Here is a 24,474-nt window from a genome sequence, read left to right on the forward strand (position 1 = left end):
ATCAAAAGTTACTAGATGTTACCAGTAGCGACTCACGTACTTTTCAACATCAAAGTCTTTATAATAATTATAAAAAGTTCTTTTGATCTAATATGAAAGAATCCTATGAAATTCCTCTAACGCAAGTAAGCATACATCAAATACATATTGCTTGAGCATTTATGGTTCAAATGAATCATGTTGAGTCACCTTATAGGTTATTTTTTTCATTATGCAAATGCTTTAGTTTTTCTATTCAGGTCACAAGGACACTTGTGCCAAACCTTTAATTTCTGGGATATCGTGGTTGGATAATTAGTAATGAGTTAATTGCGGTAAAGTAGGTGTACAAATTTGCCGTAAGTTTGCCTGAGAACTATTGAATTCGGTAAGTTACAATGAGATTGACCATAGTTTCCAGTTACACCAGTTCGTAATGTCACCTAGTAATGGTGAGATTGCTAGCTGTGTTAAGTACCGGAATCCATGTTAAATATTATTAGTGAAATGAAACTACGTAAAAAGGTGTTGAACTAATTCTACTACTAATTGAACTCATGTAAATTCAGGTGTTTATACATTCAAAAATTTTACAAACTTCCCAGGATCACTTTAATCATTATAATTATTTAAAAATAGGTGCCTACTATTTTGCTTCTATTCTTTATAATTTAATGTTGAACGTAAAATTTTTAGCACACTATAATTTTGATGAAAATATAAAGGTGTGAATTCAATGATAAAAGCTTACCTTTATAATAGATCCATCGTTAATTGTGTCCAATAGTCGGCTTACTTCATCAGATATCAAATTTTCTTTCTCACTTTTCCCAAAGGCCCCCATTTGCTTAACAATAAACTTACGGCTGGATGACCACTGTTCTCCGGAACTAAAAAATATTCCTGAGAATAAAATTTCAAATTTTTAAGATCAATATGAAATTCTAAAATATTAAGAAAATAAATAAACAACCTCTTTAGATATTCATTTTTTAAATCCAATTCGTGAGTAACTATGTCGTTGCAAAAGAGTTTCGTAGTTCAAATTGTTATGATTTTTATCAGTAGGAAAAGACGAAGGGTTTGTTTTATGGTAAGAGTTTAGGCAACAAAATAATCCTGAAATAAACAAATTTGTGCACAGAAACATATTTAAAAACAGATAATCAAAATTCGCCAAGGATTACTTGTTGGTTACTTTCGTTACGTTTTGTTGGGTCCTTTGAAACTCTATATTATCGGTTTAAATGTAAAGTTTCTTTTCTGTCTGTTTGTCTATCTGCCTGTCTGTATGCAGGCTATCCAGAATAAAATTTCTACGAGTTCTAAACTGGAAATCGTACATGAAGCTTAAGCGAACCCTGTTATGTGACACGTGGTGGGGTGTACTATTACCTCGCCTTTTATATGTCAGACGCGAGACTTCCCACGAATTTAATTTTGGGGACGGGTTAATTAATTTAATTGTTTTACGAGTTAAAAGTATATGTATACTGTACTACTAAACTAAAATGTAAGCATAATAATAGTAATATTTATTCGTATAATACAAACTAATTTTTAAATTTGGAACTGTTTTAGTTGTATTTGACAGAAAATCACATAAGGTAAAATAAATTTTAGAGGGGAAATTGTGACCTTTCTAAGAACGGGCTGTCAGGTGATTATGGACATTACAGCTTGTGTTTTTCAAGGCTGAAACATGGCTTAAAATGGGTTCAAATCCTTTCCGGCCCAGGTTAACTCTGCTTCTTCGTTTAGATTTAGGCACAAAAATTAGGTATAGACCAAGTTCTAGAAAATGTTTTTTGTCTTTGGGGAATAGACCAAGTAACTCCTCTTTGTTTAAGTAAAGGGATGCTGTTGCAATAAAATTATATTTTGTAACTATGGCGTCATAAATTGCTGTTTTAAGCAAATCATGTAATAATAGGTCTTTATGATGAGACTGTTTTTACATTACGTTATAATATTATGCTGAGACGTGTTGCCTTTTTATTTATTATGATTCATGTAGAAAATGTATGTCTAAGTTATATGTAACGCTATAACTAATAATAAATATTTTAGAACATTACCTAATAACTTGCCAAACATCTTCTCCCGTGTAACAACGTTGTCCGGTCGTGCTTGAAATTCCTCCTTGCGTAACGCAGCAACAATGTTGTCAACTCCAGTAATTACCACTATGAAGAAGTTTAATACGCTCAGGCCTATGATCGGCCCGTAATCTTCAGACCACTTGTTCACGCCGATCCAGAAGTGACCTCGGGGCATCTGATGTATATTACCAATGATAGGTAGTGGTGGGGGGCCTTTAAACAGTCATATTTTAATGAAAAGCAGGTAATAGACTTGATAATACTTATTTTAGTATTTTCATCACTATTCTATCATTATCAGTACATGAAGCTTTTTTTATACCTTTGGTGAATATAAAAAGCAGCTAATCACTAAACATTACCTGGGGGGAAGTTATTTGGTCTTTTTTGGTTCCATATATACATCAGTAGAGCAGAAAGAATGAACAAAACAATAATAGCAATCATTGTTTGTAAAAATGTAGTCAAAAATTATCTGAAACAAACATCACATTCATTACCTGAGAAATACATGTAAGAAAACTCCTCAGTACGATCATTTTTATGTAAAAAATATTTTTATATTTCTTCACATCTGATCTAATCATGACATCTACACCCAAAATCACAACTTAAAGCTTCAACACACACACACACACACACACACACACACACACACACACACACACACACACACACACACACACACACCACACACACACACACACACACACACACGCACACGCACACGCACACGCACACGCACACGCACACGCACACGCACACGCACACGCACACGCACACGCACACGCACACGCACACGCACACGCACACGCACACGCACACGCACACGCACACGCACACGCACACGCACACGCTCACACACACACACACACACACACACACACACACACACACACACAGTTGGCAGTTGGCAGTCAAGCAGTGCGGACGTAGTTATCAGTTGCTCCGTCTTATCTGGTGTCCTGTATTGAGTCATCAAGATTCATCATGAGTGATTGTGCCGTATGTGGAGATGAATTGCCCGGCGATAAAAATTGTTGTGCAAAATGTTCAATTTATAGCTTGTGTTTCCATTTTGATTGTGTGGATATACAGGAATCTACCTGGAACCAGATGGGTAAGAAGAGGCGTGAGGAATGGAAGTGTAAGGCCTGTGGCACTCGTGGTAAGAACATTAAACCTAAAGATTTAATATCGCAAGAATTAATTATTAAAATGCAGAATGAATTTTTGAGTAAAATGGAACAGACTATTAAAGACCAGTTTAAAGAATTTGAAGCTAGGCATAAGTCGCAATTTGATGAGTTTAGGGCATCACTTGAATTCTTTTCGAAAAAAATTGATGAATATGATAAGGAGGTAAAGGACTTAAAACAGACTGTCAAGTCACTTGAAAAATCTAATCAATCCCTTAAGGGTGTGAACTCTGAATTGGTTAAAGATCTGTCGTGTTATAAAATGGACTTAGAAAATCTACAGCAGTACAATCGAAATAGGAATGTTCAGATTGAGGGTATTCCTGAGGCTAATGGGGAAAGTATGGAAAAAATTGTTGAAAAGTTATCTGAAATAACTGGCGAGCCGATTAACTTTAATTTAGATGTGCAAGCTGTGCATAGGATCCCGACAAAGCGCCCCAATGTCCCCAAACCGATTGTACTACAGTTTACGAACCGACAAAAGCGTGACAGTTTACTGAAAAAAAGTAAAATTGCCTCAAAAACTAAGGAAATAAAGTCAACCGACTTTGTACCAGGTGTCCCGAGAACGAATGTGTATGTGAATGAGCACCTCACTCCATACTTCAGGAACCTGTTTTACTATTCTAAAAAGCTGAGGGAATCCGGATTTAAATTCGTTTGGATCTCAGAAGGGAAAATATTTGTTAAGAAGACCGAAGATGACAGGAAGATACGTATCTCGGTGATGGAGGACCTGCAAAAGCTCGGACTGGATATTAATAGCGCTTAAGTGATCCTATGTCAAATAGCTGTAATTTTCTTAAATATTGTATACATGAACCAAATTCAAAATTTTAATTTCAATGTTTTTTGTATGAACATTCGTAGTATTAGGAAACATTTCGATGAATTTTTGGTTTATTTAAATAGTCTTTCGTTGAAATATCAAATAATAGTTTTAACTGAAGTCTGGATCAAGGGGGGTGAGGAGGGGCTGTACAATATCGCGGGCTATGACTTGTTATTACAACCTCGGCCAGATAATCAGGCGGGCGGTGTTATCATGTACATCGACACTGACCTTTGTTACACGCACCAACTCATCCTCCTGCCCACAGCTGAGCTTGTTAATGTTGTTATTGACCTAACATTTAATAGTCACGTTTTTAAATTTTCAATATTCGGAATTTATAGACAGTGTAAGTTAACTTATAAACAGTTCAAGCCTGATTTTGAAAATATGTTAAAATTAAAAAATGATCCAACTTTGATAATAGGTGACTTAAACATATGCACATTGAAAAATAAGGGATCCGGTAAAGATTACTTGAGCGCAGTTTCTTCTTATGGTTTTTTGAATCTGGTTAACTGTCCCACTAGAATAGATGTAGGTGTAAGTTCTTGTTTGGACCACGCACTGATACGTAACTCCAAACCTTTGAATGTTAAATGTAATGTTGAGGAACTGGGCATTACTGACCATTATGCTCTCAGTGTTAATTTATCTGGAATCATGTATGAAAAATGCAAACATAATTTCGTCACGGTATCTAATAATGAGCTATTAAAGCGGCAACTATTATTAGCCGACTGGAGCCCAGTCATCTCCAGCCCTCATGTGATTGATAGTGTTAAAGAATTTTTCAATATTTATGGTCAATGTTTCACAGCATCCTGTAATTTGAAAAAAATTAACAGTAAAAATAGAAGGAGGAGTGAATGGATTACTAATGATCTGGTTTGTTTAATAAACCGTAAGAATTGTGTTTTTAAAGAATATACAAAAAACAGAGATAACCTAGTTTTAAGAAATAGATTTAGAGAATTATCCAGAACAGTAACCAAACAAATTAGACGAGTAAAAAAGAGGTATTATTCCAATCTCATTGAGGCTTGTAATGGTGACTCGAAAAAATATTGGAACGTTGTAAAGAAAATTCTTAAAAGAAAGAAAAACAGTATTGATGAAATTGTTGTTGGCGATGCCGTGATGAAGGTGGGGGGTAATGAGCGCATGGTGGGGAATATTTTTAATGAGTATTTCACAAGTATAGTTTCTAAATTGAGACAGGATGAATTTGGCCAGGACCTATTTCTGGAGGATCAGACGCAATATAATGTATTGCTTAACGAGTTTCATATTCAACTCTCTGATGTGGTTAACAAGATAAATAGCATGGAAAATAAGTTTAGTTGTGGCCTTGACGGTATAAATATTGTTTTAATGAAAGAAAATATTAACATATTTGCACCCGTACTTTATAACATATTTTCAAAATCACTAAGGGAGGGTATTGTTCCAGATGAGTTTAAAACTGCAGTTGTAGTCCCTGTATTTAAGTCAGGTGACGCAACGCAGGTCGGCTCTTATCGTCCTATCTCTGTTATCAGTACGTTAGCTAAAATATTAGAATCACTAATCAAAGACCAACTGTTAAAATATTTTTGCGACAATGATTTTTTTTCGGAACACCAATTTGGTTTCTTACCAGGTAAAGGTACTGATGCAGCATTGGTTAGGCACGTCAGTGAAATTGTTGAAAATTCTGATAAGTATAAATATACTTTGGCAGTTTATTTGGATTTTAAAAAGGCGTTTGACGTGTTAGACATTGATATACTTTTGTGTAAATTTAAGAAGTATGGGATAGGGGGAAGCGCTTTGAACTGGTTAACTTCTTTTTCTAAAGGTAGGAAGCAGTTAGTTAAAATAAATAATATTAAAAGCGATGTTTTGGAATTGATGTATGGAACGGCACAAGGAGGAATATTGGGCCCAGTAGTATTCTTAATATTTATTAATGATTTATTAAAATTGCAACTAAATTCTAAAATATTTGCATACGCCGATGATACGGCCCTGGTCTGCTCTGCATATAATAAAAACTCATTAAAAATTAATATTCAAGATGATCTAACCAAGATATCTAGCTGGTTAGTTTATAATAAGCTTTTGATAAATACCACAAAATCTAAATGCATTTTATTCTTTGAACAAAATAAGAGCATATTGGAACTGCAGAACGATTATAAGCTTTACTGCCACCCTCATAGTTGTTTGTATTCATGTAACTGTTCATATATCAGTATCGTGGACTCTGTCACCTACTTGGGGATGGTTGTCGACAGAGATCTGAGGTGGAATCAGCATATTGCTCAGTTGAGTGGTAAGTTGAGATCGATAAATTATTCTTTATATCATATGAGGGGTTATTTAGAAAGTGAACATTTAGTTAGATTATATCACTCGTGGTTCGAAAGCACTTTAAGATACGGAATTATTATTTACGGTGGTACATACACAACAATTCTAAAAAGTATAATTAGCTGCCAGCGAAAATCACTTCGAATAATCTTTTCCATAAATATAAGAGACAGATTAAGTTACATATTTCAAGAGAAAAATATTTTAACTTTTAACCAAATTTATAACCAAAGCTGTTTATCATACACACATAAATATTTCAATCAATTTACTCTGAAAGTTGTCAATAGAGGGACTAGGGCCTCTCAATTTATTAAAATTCTAGTACCAAATTTAACTAAAGAAAGAAGTAGAAACCAATTTTGTTACAAGGGACCTAAAGTATTCAACAATTTCGTTGAAAATTTTGGTAACGAAATTATTTTTGCAAATAAACCCAAATTTAAAATGAAAGTCAGAGAATTTATCCTGGAACTGCCTTAAAGATAGTTATTCAAAATCTGTACATTATTTATTTTTAATATTGTTTTTTATATAAAGAACATTTAATTTGTTGTTTAATATTATTGTTATTGTTGTTGTATTTGTTATTTATAGTATTTATTGTTATTTAATATTATTATTATTGTTGTATTTGTTATTTATTGTTATTTAATATTATTATTGTTGTTGTTGTATTTGTTATTTATTGTTTTTTATTGTTATTTATTGCTATACTATTATTTTATTCCCAACCATATATTTTTTTAGTTGCTATGTTGATATTAATTATATTTATTTAACTTTTATGTGAACTCAGCCTCCACAACCGTTTCAATCAATGTAATATGTGTTGTTTTTTACTATATTTATTTACATGTACATAGCTTTAGTTATTGATATTTATTATGTTTAAAAAGTAAGTAAAATTTGGAGTACAGTAGTATCAGTGCGTGGTTGGGAGGGGAGTATACTTTGGGGTTTGTTGAAGTATGGTTTGTTTACATAATTTGTTAAATGCATTAAATGTATATATTTATTATTTATTATATTATTTTTTGTCGTAAATATTTTTGTCTGTATTTTTTGAAATTGGTATAGCCTCAAACCAATGGATGTTTATTTATTTAACATAATGATTATTAATGAATTCTGATGAGACTTTTAACTGCCTACAGAATGTTGTGTATCTGTGAAAATTATTTAGAAATGGTTAAGTGACACTGTTTGGACTGCCAATATTAATATAAAGCGATATTTACGATGTGCAATATGATATCCCGCACGCGTCCTACGCGACGCTTGGGAATTTAAATAATGTAAAAATGCAAACCATTACTGAATAAAGTGTTTCTGACTTCTGACTTCTGACTTCTGACACACACACACACACACACACACACACACACACACACCACACACACACACACACACACACACACACACACACACACACACACACACACACACACACACATTACCTAATAACTTGCCAAACATCTTCTCCCGTGTAACAACGTTGTCCGGTCGTGCTTGAAATTCCTCCTTGCGTAACGCAGCAACAATGTTGTCAACTCCAGTAATTACCACTATGAAGAAGTTTAATAACACACACACACACACACACACACACACACACACACACACACACACACACACACACACACACACACACACACACACATATATATATATATATATATATATATATATACATTCTGGTTCGGGGCAACGAGGGAAACTCAACCATGATCAAAAATATAACTCATTTTAACCAGAAGTACTCATATACGCACATTAAAATAAAAAAAACATACGGCATTTCGTTTAACATCTTAAACTCTTTATTATGAACACTATTGTTATAAATAATTGACAATACCCGCGTGTATTGGTGGTTCACACAGACACACACTACGACAGCAAAGAAATCAACGTGCGCATGCGCCAACTTTTACAACAGCTGTTATAGATAAATATTATTATTATTCTTTTCCGTACGTCTTCCACGTGTTACATTGTCGGTGTACTTAATGTGTATATTTGCTAATTAATAAACATTAACTTGATTATTAATCCTCTGACTATTTATTTACAACAGGTTATGGGCCCAGTAACGTTTGTGTGATAGCGTTGGGCATTAAAAGTTAATAAAAGTCAGTAAAAGTGAAATTAAGTGTGTGTATCACGTTGTGTTAAAAAGTGGGTTGTATAACCTAAAAAGGATGGCTGGTACAAGTAGCAATATACAAGCACTGTCGAAGGACAATTACGACACATGGAAAATTCAGATTCGGGCATTGCTGATTCAGAAGAAATTATGGCCGTATGCCGATGGAAGTCTCCAGAAACCGGCAGCAAGTGTTGAAAATGGAAGCGCTGTAGTCAAGTGGGAAGATGGAGATCAATCAGCTCAGGCAAGCATAATTTTGGCGATGGCGCCATCAGAGTTGAAAAATATTAAAAATTGTAAGACAACTCGTGAGCTGTGGCTGAAACTTGAAACGATCTACGCATCAAAAGGGCCGGCAAGGAAAGCCACGTTATTGAAGTCGCTGTTCGTGCACAAGGTGAAGGAGGGGGAAAGTATACACCAGTACCTGGACAACTTCTTCGACGTAGTTGACAAATTGGCGGAAATGGATATCGAGATTCATGAAGATCTGTTAACTACTATGATACTGCACGGTTTGCCACCAAGTTTTGAGAATTTTAGATGCGTAATCGAGAGTCGTGATCAATTGCCAAAGCCGGAAGAGCTCAAGATAAAAATCTTAAATGAATGTTTGGCCAGGGTAGGCGATTCACAAGACGCCGAAGACAAAGCATTCATGGCCAGATCCAGAACACGTAATTTTGGTAGACGTAGCAGCGGCGGCGAAAAAGGTAATTTCAAGGGAAAATGCTTCAAATGCGGCAAGGTTGGCCATTTTGCCAAAAATTGTCCCGAAAAGGAGGATGGAAGATCAACACAAGGAAGTGCTAGGGTAGCACAGGATTTTTACATCTCGGAACTGAACCGAGAAGAGGTCAACAATGTTCAAGGTCGTAGCCAATCCAAGTGGTGTTTGGATAGTGGATGCACAACTCACATGTGCGGCGACGAGGATATTCTTGAAGATACGGTGACGTGCGATTCGGTGCTCAAGTTAGCAACAGAAGCATCGACAAATGCAAATATAAAGGGCGTAGCCAAGATAAATGTAAGTGGTGGAGTTATTTCAACCGCGAACTTGCATGGCACGCTGTATGTACCGGAATTAAGAACTAATCTGATGTCGGTATCGAAGATTACTGACAAAGGTAATACAGTAATCTTCAATGACAAATTAGCTGAGGTACGTAATACAGATGGCAAAACCGTGATTATCGCCGATAGACTGGGAGACCTGTACTTTGTAAGAGAAGAAAATACTGAACATGCGCAGGTGGTTACGCGAGCGCAAGCAAATTCTGAGGACACGTCAAGTCAAAAACCTTTTAGAAAAGGGGCAAAAATTTCACCGAAAATTTGGCACAGGAGACTTGGGCATATACACATGGATGCAGTCAATAAATTATTTGATGAGCAGCTGGCAACCGGGATAAATTTGTCGTTCAAGGGCAAAGCAACAGTATGCGACGTTTGCTGTCGCGGTAAGCAGGCTGCCAGACCGTTCACAGAAAAAGGGTTGACAGGAGTAGAGTGCCACTAGAGATTGTACATACCGACGTTTGCGGTCCAATGAGGGCAAATTCCAACGGCGGATCGAAGTACATGGTGACGTTTGCCGATGACTACAGTACGTGGTGCGAGGTGTATTTCTTGAAGAAGAAATCCGAAGTACTCGGTAAGTTCAAAGAATATAAAAATTTTGTTGAGACATTTACTGGCCGAAAAATTAAATTTTTACACAGTCGGACAACGGTCGGGAATACCGAAATGGAGATTTCGACGAGTACCTGAAGCAGGAGGGGAATCCAGAGAAGACTGTCAGCGCCGTACACACCTGAGCAGAACGGTTGTAGCGGAGAGGAAGAACCGAACGCTGCTGGATACAGCCAGATGCATGCTGATCGAGACCGGGATGCCAGAATCATTTTGGGCTGAAGCCATTGCGACGGCGAATTATATCAGGAATCGCTGTCCAAGTACATGTATTGGTGGAAAAAAAACCCCGTACGAGGATTTGGCACGGCAAGTTGCCGGACCCTCAAAACACATGCGTATATTTGGTTCGAGAGCGTACGTGTTAGATAAAACAGTCGGACTTGGAAAAATGGACCCGAGAGCTGCTGCTGCAGGTAGATTCATAGGATACGACCTGGAATCCAAAGCGTACAGAGTGCGGCTGGATACTGGAAAAACGGTCGTGACCCGAGATGTACGTTTTGACGAGAATATGGGGTCATCATCGAGAGCCAACGTTGATCACTGGAAGAGTCGATAAAAAAAAATTTTGAGAAATTTTCAACAATCGAAAATTCAGGACCAGCCAGAGATAATCTACGCGAAGGTCGAATTGGACCCACTTGAATTCGAAGAAGAAGAAGAAAAAGAAATCGTCAACGAGCAGGAAAACGGGGAGATCTTCATCGTCAAAGGAAAAAGAGTCGGCAGACCGCCTAAGATACGGACCGGCAGCCGAGGCCGTCCACGAAAGTATCGTAGACCCGAAAGTGTCTCTAGCACTGGATCAGGCCGCGGAAAAGATATGAATACTGGTGACAACGACGTATTCATTGACGACGAGCAAGGTCGTGTTTTGAAAAGGCCGTTAGAATCATCCTTTGTGCAAGTTGGAAAGAGGACACCGCGAGCAAAAAGACTCCTGCGATTCTGATGAATATAACAACGAAGATAGACACATCTTCGAGGAGTTAGTGTTCAATGTCGACGTGCAAACAGATAAAGCATTAACTGGAGATGACGCTGAGCTGTGGAAGCGTGCTATCATGGACGAGGTGAAGTCACATCTCGAATATGGGACTTGGAAAGTAGTGCCAAGGCCGGAAAACAAGAAACGTCATCGGTACACGAACTGTACTCAAGAATAAATTAAATCCAGACGGTACAATCGAGCGCAGAAAGGCGCGCATCGTAGCACGAGGGTTTACTCAACGACCAGGATTTGATTACGACGATACATTTGCTCCGGTGGCAAGATTCGAGTCGATTAGAACTGCGATGGCATTAGCAGCAGGGTTTAATACCAAAGTTCAGCATTGGGATGTCAAGACGGCATATTTGAACAGTGAGCTCAAGGAAGAGCTGTACATGGAACTGCCTGAGGGGCTAACTGAGGCCGTGAATGACATCGTACAAACTGAAAGACGTGATTCGAAGACATACAAAGCAGCTATGGAGATTGCAGAAAGCATTAAAGAAAAAGAACCAAGTATGCAGTTTGAAGAAGGCTATCTACGGGTTTAAAGCAATCAGGAAAAATGTGGTACGACCATTTAACCAAAAATTTTAAGAAAAATTGGATTGCAACCGACGGTATCAGACCCGTGTTTATTCACTGCGAAGCGCGAAAATAATATCATCGTAATTGCTGTCTGGATAGATGATATGTTGGTATTTGCGGACAATGAGGCGCTGCTGGATCACGTAAAACATAAAATAAATAAAGAAATAGGCATCAAAGACCTTGGAGAAGCCAAATATTTCTTAGGCATCGAAATTGATCAACAAAACGGGATCAAAATGGGACAAAGAGGATACGTTCTTGAAATTTTGAAGAAATTTGGAATGGATTCCTGTAACCCGGTGGATAAATACCAGCGAGTCCAAGTACAAAAATCGAGGGAACAGCAGAAGACCAAGGAAAAATCTTCAAATAATCATCCGTACAAAGAGCTGGTAGGCTCATTGATGTACTTGGCGGTATGTACGAGGCCGGATATAGCATACACCGTGAGTGTGCTCGCACAATTCAACGACAAATCATCCGATCATCACTGGGGTTCGGCTAAAAAGGTTTTGAGATACCTCAAAGGGACAGCCAATCATTCCCTGCATTTTGATGGAAATATCCGAAAATTGACTCAGGCTACGCTGATGCGAATTGGGGTGCATGTACACTGGACAGAAGGTCATACACAGGATACACCTTCTTGTTGGGCGGGCGCAGCCATAAGCTGGCAAGCCAGAAAACAAAAAAACAGTGGCACAATCAACTGCCGAAGCCGAAATACATGGCTCTGGGCGAGGCTGCAAAGGAATCATATTCCTGAATCGTCTACTGGTTGAATTGGGAGCAACGGAGTCAATCGACGGCACAATTCTTTGCGACAATCAGAGTGCCAAAATGATGTCAGAAAATGCTATGTTTCACCCCCGGACAAAACATATAGACATTCGTCATCACTTCATCCGAGAGAAAGTGCAAGAAGGCCAGATCAAGGTGGAACATATACCGACGGACGAAATGGTAGCCGATATTTTCACGAAATCACTACCATCAATCAAACACTGGCAACAATTGTGGGACCTTGGGTCTGAAGTAACCGATCCACGCAGATATTGAGGAGGGGTGTGTTATAAATAATTGACAATACCCGCGTGTATTGGTGGTTTCACACAGACACACACTACGACAGCAAAGAAATCAACGTGCGCATGCGCCAACTTTTACAACAGCTGTTATAGATAAAATATTATTATTATTCTTTTCCGTACGTCTTCCACGTGTTACATTGTCGGTGTACTTAATGTGTATATTTGCTAATTAATAAACATTAACTTGATTATTAATCCTTGACTATTTATTTACAACAACTATAATAACATGGAACCAAAATACGCCTATTTCCGTTTCAAAATTACATAAACCCCATTGTTTATTCATAAGTGCGTCAGCTGAAAATCTAAGAACTTCGACTTTAGGGGTTCTCCACACTGGGCTAAAAAAGTCAAATTGTTACTAATATTGTTGGTGATATTCAAATAAAGTCATAGACTATTTAATAGAAATTCTAGTTACTATACGCATTTTTTTAAATAGTTTCATTGCAACAAATTCTTTGCTTCAGAGTCCAAATAAAAATTGTCTTTATATTTTAATCTAAACTTGATCAGGAGGTCAGAATATCTTTTAGTCACTATCACTTAACTCAGAATTTCTTGGGATGCCATTTAAATTGAATAATGCTAATGGTGTTCCTGTTTTTTCTAAATTAAATTGCGTGCGAAGACGCGGATAACTGCTAGTACCTATTGCAATTATCTGATAGCAGTTGTTACAACATCAGTGTATGATGAAATTGGTGAATACGTTTTGGACCGATCTAGTACAGATAAAAATTAATATATCCTTATATATTAATTTTTATCTGGCATTCATAAAAACCTTTAACCTTTACCTTTAATAACAAGAAACACAAAGACTGAGACTTGAATATTTTATAACTCTTGAATATGAGAGATAATTTCGGTTTTGTATGTATCTTGTAAGGTTTCTGTATATTTTATAAGCATAATTTAATACAGAAATAAAACACAAATCATTGAAACAAATAACATGAACTTTTATGTAAATCAACCTTGAAAACTCGATAGCAGAGAACTAACTCAATCTGTCAAGATGACAGTTGCATATACGTTTATCTGTCTATCAATTGTGCTACAAGTGTATTTTATCTTCTAATAATTGCTATTAGTTCGATTGTGAGAATTATTTATTATATATTGCTCAACTCGTTAGTTCATAACCAGTGTTAATTTGTGAGGTAATGTAATGCTAGACTCCACAAATAAAATGTAGACATGTAACTTATTTATGGGAATAAATGTAAGGAAAAGTAGTTAACACTGTTTCAATACATAAAATACAATTATTGGCACAGAAGCCCGCAACCTCTTAAATGAATAGAGCCTTAAAAGAAGGTTCACCGATAATTAAAGTTTGACACAAGAGTGTCGCAAGTTGTTGTCGCAGAGTCCCGTTATGTACTTGATAGAAGCCTTCATATAAATAATATTTATGAATTATTGTTGATTTAATTGAAGATTAAACCATATTATTATCAGCGAAAATAAATGGATAATGATTTTAAAAAAAAAAAATGTTAATAGGACGCTGAAACTACTTTTGCTATCTTATAACATTTTGTTGATACTGTCTGAGTGTACGTGAGGAATTAGTACTAAAAGTTAAAAAAAAAAAATAGTTTAAAAAAATTATATGTACTGAAGGTTAATTTGTGTGTTTAGAAATGTGCGATAAACTGGCGTGAAATTTAGAACACATTGTTTGAGTAGAAAGTCAAAATTATTTTTGAAAACATAATTTATTTGTGGAAAGCTTGGTTGTAGTTAATATGGTTTTTGTTTAATTTGAAGTAAATAAGAATATTATAAAGCTAACAAATTCTAACTTTTCTCTTATTTGTGTTTTAGGAACTATATATTTTAGACTAATGAGTTACTTTAGAATCAAAACAAAAATTTAATGAAATAATGTAACTAATTACTTTAGTCAAATATTGCTGTCTCGATTGGAAGTGTCGTATATAAAGCGTTGTATTTATAACAGATAATTTATCGGGTGATACAGTAGCGAATCACATATACGTAATAAATTAGTTTCTGCAGTGAAAACAAAGAATACTGACTATGAAGATAGATCTAACGGAGGCTATGTTTCCATCAATCACCATTCTTCCAAGACATCTGAATCTAGTAATCAGTAATAAACATAAAAACTAGTTGAAATCTTACCTTACAGGTATTATACAAAGTATAAAACGCTAATTAAATTTCATTTCTAAATTTCTGGAACAATTAAAATATAATTAAATCCTTCAAAATCAAATTTTATCAAAATTGTATAGTCTAGTAGGCGTTAGTCTTTTAATACAATAATTTAATAAATCAGTCACCAGATTACACTAACGTCTCTATGTATTCACTTTTGTTCACATTTGAATCGCCTATATATTTGTACCCTGTTTATAGAGCTTTCTTCTTACAAGATTTTATTATTTAAAATAGCTGCGATAAAAGAATATTTCGCGCATAAAATTGACTTGCTACTCTATATACTACACGAGGAAGGAGCTTAGTACTCCACTATGAAACTTTTCAATGCCCTTCCAATCCAATTGAAGCGTGAATGCAGCTTGAAATCTTTTAGAGCTTCCTTTAGACACCACCTCACAAGCAAGGCGTTGTACTCCGTGGCCGAATTTTTAAATGATGGATAATCAGTTCGTTTGTGTTAAATATTTCATAGATCTTTTAGTTTGTTTGTGTAATTAGTTCGTACATTTTTAAAGTGTAAGGTACATGTACCAGATACTACTTATATACATACTTATATACTACTTATATACTACTACTTATATACTTTAAGTGGATTTTCATTTGCTTTGTAACTGCAGCAGCACACTTTTAATCAATTTTTTTAGGAGCTTATAAAAAAAATCAAAGTTTTGTTGAAATTTTCTTTGAGCTAAAAAAGATTTTTGTTATAAAAGGAACCTCTCCACAGGCACTTGCCTCTAGAGGCCCTAGTTATTTTTGAAAATATTTCTTTTAATTTACGAGTGTTTTTGTTTTAATTTTATTTACAAGAATGTTAAATTTTTATTTAGGGTAAGTTTGCTCATTAGGTTTGTACATTGTGTATACATTTGGTTGTTTAGGTTACTTTATTGATTTATTACATTGTGTATACCATTGTATATAATGTGTTATTGTAATGTTTTCAAAAATAAATCATATTCTATTCTATTACGCAGTTCCTATTGAGGTATCCAACTATAGCTACGTTTTCCCAAACTGCTTCCATATGTTTACGAAAAGTTTCGGAAATTGTACGTGATGATATGGAAATAGTTTCTAAGACATGCTTGAATTGGTCTGTGACAGTCAAACGTAAGATGCTGCCATGGGGAATACGATTAAAAAAAAAAACTTAGAGGTAGTTATATGGATGAGTATCAATAGTATTATTATTTGAAATTGCTACCAGAAAATAAATATAGATCACCATGGAAATCACAATATTATATGGGAGTGTTTAATATAAATTATTCATAGTTTGAACATTTATAACTGGAACTAACTATCATACCACCATTAAACTGACGTCACAGTGGCGACTGGGCCAGAGATGCAGCGAGAGGCATTCGCGTTATCTGATTCCTCATTTTACTGTGCAGTTCCGGTTTCAGTCACTTTGGAGCGTTTATTTTTTGTTCTCTATTATCGCTTAGCTCCCAGAATGTTACTAAACAATCTTTCCATACTAATACTAAAGTAAGGATTATCTCATTAAGGCAGTGTAATATTTAAAAATGAGGCTCGCAGTTTATTTACTACAGAATTAATTATTTCTATTCAATATAACATGTTATTATAAGGAAGGAATATATAAATTTAGTTTAGCCATTCTACGAATTTATACTGTAGGTTACGAAGTTTGGTTTTATGACATATATAATTATTTATTAATGTTATCATGCATCTGAAAACATCAACAAATTAAAAGTACTGTTTTGTATCATACTTTATACAATATATGTGTGGTCATTTGTTTGGAATATTTGAGTCGGTTTCAATAATGGATTTAATTTACTAATACTAATTATATAATAACAATTTAAATATAAATTTTGAAATATCTATACTTCTTAAAACTATTTGATGTTAATACACGATAGTCTGCTTTTGTATTAAATGTTTATTTTGAAATATATGTATGCTATTTAGAGAGTTCCAACCAAAAACGCTAAAATTGTATGCTAGATATCTGAGTTGATGCAGCATACGAATATTATGCAACATGCCGATATTCATCTTGTAATGAATAACTTTATAATCCAAAAAAGCTTAATCATGCATATTATGGTCATAATTTTATAACTGAGTAGTATATATATCAATACCTTGAAAATAGTGTTAAAAACATTTTAAGCTTATTATAAACTAAGAGTACAAGTTATACTTCATAACTTATGTTTAACCTAGCCTAATTTATTGAATGCTTAACATAATGTTATTATAATATTATAAAAACCAGAGAGTACAGGTAGGCTATGATAAAAACTCACTGTGTCCTTTATGAATACAAGTAATGTGTGAATGAACTGTTCAGATATAGCTGAATGAATGCTACAACTCCACAAGTTCTCAGTGCCTCCAAGTGTTGTACATAACACTTATGCTTCCCCCTCCCACCACTATCTCTCCTCTCCTCACTAACTGACAAACAGTACTGATAATTTCCCTCCTAGCCTCTCAATGTCAAGTAGAAATCAGACAATCATCATTGTACTAAATACAACAACTCTCTTTATCTTAATCTTCAATCTTCTACCTTCTTTACTGAAATTACTGAATGTAGTTCGTACTGTAAACGTATACAGTTATACAAAATAACACTTTGGGTTTCTGACGACCTTATAGTTTATTTAACCTTTATTCTAGCCCATAAAAGGCTCGATAGAAAGAGTGTAATTTTATTGTAATAAATAAGTACAAAACGAAAAATTACACTGTACATTCTATAGTATATTTCTTAACATATTATATAGAAATAAATTATACCAATAATATTATAAATGTAAGATTGCCTTTGTTTGTTTGTTTTTTTTTCACGCTTAAACTATTGAACCGATTGTACTGAAATCTTTCATGAACATTTTTAGGGTCCCAGGTATGAATATAGGTCAACTCTTATTTTGAAAATCTCTCCAGGCTACGCTCCCCTGGTCTCTAAAGTAGCGAAATATCCCACCTTGGTCTCTGTGGTTGTGAAATATCCATTGAAATAGCGTGTTAAATGTAAACAACAGTTTTGTGCAAACATTGTTTTATGACAGAACAGTCATGTGTTTAATTGATTTGACTACTTTTTACAGTTCGTTTAAATTTATAGTTTGAAAGTATAGAGTAACCTTAATAGTAACAACAATTCCTACTTCAGCCTTTTAGGCAACCGTTGTTGGCCACAGAGTAAAATATCCAATTAAGAAAACTACAAGTTGAAAAAATATGATAAACTATACATTTTAGCAAATATTAAGTATGCAAAGCTTGGTCAGTACTGTAATCCTGCACATATAAAAGATAAAGTTACTACCTAACTTTTACTACAAATTAAAGACTGTTATAAAACCCATATTGTTGTCTTTAGACAGAAGTAGGCTTCTCAGTTTTCGGTCGGGGAAACAAAGCAAAATCAAAATTGGCTTTGGAAATAAATGATTTACTCGAACCAGAAGTGCTCATACGCGTTCAAAGCCTACAAAATTGCGTGCGAAGACAAAGGTTAGTGCTAGTTATATTATAAATAACTATATTTACTATTTCATTTATGGGTTAAAGTAAGATTGCAATTATCTGTTATATAAGTTATAAATTATGGCTTAATTTTTAAATTCAAGGATTTGCAACGAGTAATGTAAACAATCTTCTGATGTAACGGTGCATATAGGTTACTGTAGTTCTCATGACATGAGAAAGGTCTAAATACTTCGAACAAGTTGGTTTTGTGTGGTTTAAATTTGTTACGTGAATTAACTGGGTGCGTCAAATTGTTTTTATGAATGTAATATTTATATTACATGTCAGTTGCTGAATTAATCTCACATCTCCTGGCCATCCCCGATTTTTTTGTATCAGTAAACCAAGTTTTTAGTTTTAATAAATGGAGGCAGTCCTATCCAATAATTCATATATTAGTTATATTTTCATATTCTAATGCTTTATCTGCAAATTCTCTAGAGAAGAATGTATTGTGTTTAAAAACGTAAGTATTTTTCTGATTATTTAAACTTTCGTCAAAATCATATTAGTGTTTTAATTATATAAAAATATTCTCTCACGTCTTTTGGTGATCCATATTATGCGCCTTTAACAATTTTACATTTGACCTTTTTAAGTTGTATTTTTAGTATCTAATTTACCAATAAAAACGTTATTGAAGAATCTATTCTAGAGACCAAACACTTAAATAGGTTTTATAGGCTTAATAAAAGTGCGTGAAACTTCTGCATTAAACATACATCGACAAATAAACGCACTTATTGCATAGGATTATAAAATAAGTAAAAACCGTTTTGACCAGTGTTACAACTGATAATCAGAAGAGAGAAACAAAATACTCCACTCTAAACTTGCAGCTGATACTAAATCTTACTAGTACCGATGACTATGTTGAGTGCTTCAAGTCATCCCAGTTACATGACAATAAGATGATGAAATATTTAGCAGTATGAGGCTGACAGTCATATCAAGGACAAAGGTCACAAAAACGTTTCAAATGTCTCATATTTTGTTTGACTAGTTTAGTTTCAACTATTACATACACACCAACAGTAAGTGGTATGTGTTTAGTTTCAAACAGTACACTTGAATTTAAAATGAATCTCCTATGTTTCAGTTTGGTAATAAATGTGATATCCACCACTACGAATGTTATGGATTATCCAGTCTACTAAAACCTATTCATTTTTACAATACCATCTATATTTGAAAATAATGTATATAACTGTTTTGATATTTCGGTAATAAAAGTTTTTCACACAGAATACTAATTATTCTAATGCATAAAAAGAGACAGTAGAAACATTTAAAACAATTAAAAAATATAATAAAATAGGTATTTTTGTGTTTATTAATACTGCAGTATCAGGTTAAAATTAAATTCAATAGATCCTGATTTACACACATTTGAGGATTATGTCTGCTCAAACTCTTTGTTCATACACGTACATAAATATAATTTATCAAATATTATATTCCTTCGATGGCAAGTGACGAAATTTTATAACAGTTATGGGGATTTATGGTGAGATGGAAAAATATCCTCGTCACCTTTAGGTGTTAAAGGAAGTGGTTTGGCATTAGGTTATGGACGTTGTATGCGGGATTACGTCAGTTTATTACAACCAAAACCAGAAACTCCATGTTTTAGAGTCCATATAAAAATTGAAAGACTCCATTGGTTGGCACTGATCGTTGAGCTATTATTTAAGCAAATGTAAAACTTAAGTCTTAGTAACTTTTATTCTGATTATTTAACTCATTCCTAATTCATATTTTTAATATTAGTTAGGTATTTTGTATACCAGTAACATTACGACTATTTGATAAGGTAGAGAAGAAAAAAACTTTTTGCGGATCTTGAAAAAGTTTTCAAAGAAAGAAATCTTGTTAATAAACAAATTTATTAATAATTGTAAATGTAGTAATTGAAAAACCCCCGTACACTATGGGCAGTTTTCTGAAACAATAAACATTTATAAATAGCTTTAATCCTGAAAAATTTGGAAACTAATCGATTCCATAACTATTGGCCATTGCCTATTATACCACTAAAAGATATTTCAGTCTTTAATTTAGAACCGATTGACTTATAATTTTGTAATATCATTGTATTTTAATAAACACAAATTTTTATTTTTACAAAATAAATTAAGAACTTCTGAAGTTCTTCAAACTGTTAATAAAAGATTAAATGATTTTGAAAATAAAGGTACAATTTTACTTTATTTGTGTGATTTAAGCAAAAATTGGTTGAATTGTGTGATACTTTATCATGGATTTATATTTTAAAGTAAAAAAAAAAACTAATCATAATAGATGGAGAAACAACTACATACATATTCGTATAATATCTTAGACCACTCTAAACCATTTTGTTGAGCATAGGTTGGACAATTTACTAATGAATATCAATTTCTAATTGTATTATATATATATATATATTATATATATATATATATATATATATATATATATATATATACAGGGTGATTCATGACGTTCTCCCCCCACTTCTACAGCACATTGTACTAAAAATAATGAAAAAATGGAAAAATGTTATATAAACATAGGTCCGAAAAACGCTTCGTTAGCGAGTTACTGCTAGCAAAAGATTTCGCCTGAATTCCTGGGTAAAGAGTAAAATAAAGCCATACTGAACTTTTGGAAAGGTTAATTAAGTAAGAAATAATCGTGGATTCTTATGTATTTTTACCTGATAAAGCTATTAAAATAGGTTTCAGAACTGTACCTGTAGTAGTTTTTTGAGGGATTCAGGGTTAAATGCAAAACATTGGGGCACGTAACAATTGTTTTTTTAAGTTTGATGTACAATAACTTTGTTTAAATTGGTAATAAATACATAAAATCAACAAACATTAATTGTAGAGATTTTAATTCTGAGGAAATTGATATTAATTCAAAGTCTAAAATAAAACAGAAATAAGTACCAAAAAATCGATTTTATTCAGTATAATACATTACTAGCTGTAAAGAAATACCGTACGGTATTTAGTTAAAATAAAAACAAAAACAAAATGTTTGTTCCTTAATGATGAGATAAATTGAGAAAACAAGATTAACTGTTAAATAAATTTGTTTGTAAATAAAATATCATGTTTTATTACATTGTATTTTTTTAATAAAATTTACATCAAATGTTCGAAAATAAATGAAGCAAACATTTTCCCATTATTTTACTAATCATCGAAATGCAGTTTTTTTGTTTTATTAATTTCTAAGTTGGTAACGCACGAATAACAGCTGATCAACAATGGTATTCTGTACTGTTACGTTAGAATTGTGTATTAGTGGTGTTTTGCATGCTACAGCAGGAGATCGGGTTCTGTGAATCGTGTTATTTACATGCAATTTTTCTGTGAGTTATAATTCGATTGTTTATTCAGCGAAAAAATGCCTTACTTATTTACATCAGAGGAATACGCTGATATGGTTTTTATTTTGGGTTTACTGTAATGGTAATGCTAGAGCTGCTGTAGAAGAATATGAACTACGTTACCCTAATAGGAGGATTCCAGATACCAAAACAATTTCAGGAACTTTTCGTACTCTTCGGGAAACAGGATCACTACCAAGTACTAGAACCAATTATGAACGAGCTGTCCAACTTGATGATGATATTGTTATTATTAATGCTGTTTATCGCAGTCCAGGTGTAAGTACACGACGTATTTCTAGGCGGATAGGAGTTTCGCAGTCAACGGTGTGGAGGTCACTTAATCGAAACAAATTTTATCCGTTTCATAAACAAAAGGTTCAACATCTACAGCTAGGGGATGGTCCGCTTCGCTTGGAGTTTTGCAACTTTTTGAATATTAATAATCATACTCTACAAGCGTATTTTTGTTTACGGATGAGGCACAATTCACTCGGGATGGTGTCAATAACTTGCACAATGAACACTCATGGGCAGAATAAAAATCCACATGAGGTAGTGGAACAGAACTTTCAACACCGATTTAGCGTCAATGTTGGTGTGGCCTTTTGCACAATCTGGCTGATTGGACCTTTCATTTTACCTGGACGCCTAAATGCTGAGTTCTATTTGCATTTCCTTCAAGAAGAGTTGCCGCAGCTGTTAGAGATGTTCCTTTACATCTCAGACAAAATTTGTACTTCCAGCATGACAGAGCACCTCCCTACTTTTCACGTGCCGTTTTTGCTTACTTTAAATCATCAATTTTCCTGGACACTGGATTGGTCGTGGAGGGCCTCACCCTTGGCCACCAAGATCACCAGAATCTATCTCCATTGGATTATTGCATCTGGGGATGGATGAAAGACATTGTATACAAGACAAAAGTGAATTCTCGTTATGAATTAATTGCCTGTATTATGGATTCGGCTGTGCAGATACAGGGAAGTCCTGAAAAATTAAGAAACGCAAACAAAAGCAATACACAAACGTGCTGCAAAATGTATTGATAATGATGGCCTCATTTTTCGAACATCTATTATAAAAAAGGTGCGTTACGGTTGGCCCAACCTGATAAATTTTGCTTAAAACTAGTACTTATTTCTGTTTTATTTTTTTAGACTTTGATTATATCACATTTTCTCAGAATTAAACTCTCTACAATTAATGTTTGTTGATTTTATGTATTTATTACCAATTTAACAAAGTTATTGTACATCAAACTTAAAAAAACATTGTTTCGTGCCCCAATTTTTTGCCATTTAACCCTGAATCCCTCAAAAACTACTACAGGTACAGTTCTGAAACCTATTTTATTAGCTTTATCGGGTAAAAAATACATAAGAATCCACGATATTTCTTACTTAATTAAACCTTTCCAAAAGTTCAGTATGGCGAATTTTTCCAAAAATTCCAGGAATTCAGGCGAAATCTTTTGCTAGCTGTAACTCGCTAACGAAGCGTTTTCGGACCTATGTTTATATAACATTTTTTCATTTATTTTTACTAGTACAATGTGCTGTAGAAGTGGGGGGAGAACTTCATGAATCACCCTGTATATATAAATATAAATATATATTAAAAAAGACATATTTAGAGAAGATATGTACATTTAAATAAGTAACGAGTATGGTAAATAAATTATATACTTAAATTTGAGTTTACATTAAGAAATAATCCTATTACTAGAAATACGCCTAATGAAAAAGTATTCAAGTTTTTCGACCTACCAATAGATTCTCCTAACAAATATAGGAAACCCTTGTATCAGAGACCTGAGAAAACTTGCACCTAACTAGCTAATTGAATAGAAGGAATCCAAGATGAATAAAAAACCAACCCTGATATAAATTTTTAGAATAAGCTCTATTTCGTAACTAAAATATTTCGTTGTAAGTAAATATTTGAATATATTATATAACATAATATATCATAGTTACTTAATAAAACTTATTCTAAAAAATATATTACAAACAATATCAGGGGTTTTCTTTTAACATTGGTTTGGTTTTAGTCAGTCTGTAAATCTTTGAACATGTTGAGAGATATTAGTTTTTATAGAATAGGCCCTTCATACAAAAGGTATACCCTGAACCTCTTATTCAAATATTTCCTTCTGATACATCATGGACAACTATACACAATTGAACTAAGACAACTATAAAACATTGAGAGAAACTGAAAATGAATAAAGCTACACTTTATTTAATATCATATACGTGTATTACACACACCTCATGAAATACTATATCTAATTTAATAATCCAAATTTTAATAATCATAAATTTTAACTTACCCTAGTTACCTGCATTATAATAATATTATATCCTTTG

At 33.8% G+C, this 24,474-nt stretch overlaps 1 protein-coding gene across 1 annotated transcript in view; it reads right to left on the reverse strand.

Moving 5' to 3' along the window:
• The window catches only part of LOC124355845 (farnesoate epoxidase-like), a 36,872-nt gene extending 19,235 nt beyond the window's left edge, over positions 1-17,637 (reverse strand). Inside the window, exons 1-4 of the mRNA XM_046807000.1 lie at positions 17,490-17,637; positions 2,444-2,556; positions 2,058-2,294; positions 731-882 (exon numbers count right to left, since the gene is read on the reverse strand). Coding sequence (XP_046662956.1) covers positions 731-882; positions 2,058-2,294; positions 2,444-2,528 — 474 coding nt within the window. The 5' untranslated portion in view covers positions 2,529-2,556; positions 17,490-17,637. The remainder of the gene's footprint in view (positions 1-730; positions 883-2,057; positions 2,295-2,443; positions 2,557-17,489) is intronic.
• Positions 17,638-24,474: the final 6,837 nt, after the last annotated feature.

This window comes from Homalodisca vitripennis, chromosome 2 (assembly GCF_021130785.1).
Source record: "Homalodisca vitripennis isolate AUS2020 chromosome 2, UT_GWSS_2.1, whole genome shotgun sequence".
In the NCBI taxonomy this organism is placed as follows: Eukaryota; Metazoa; Arthropoda; class Insecta; order Hemiptera; family Cicadellidae; genus Homalodisca; species Homalodisca vitripennis.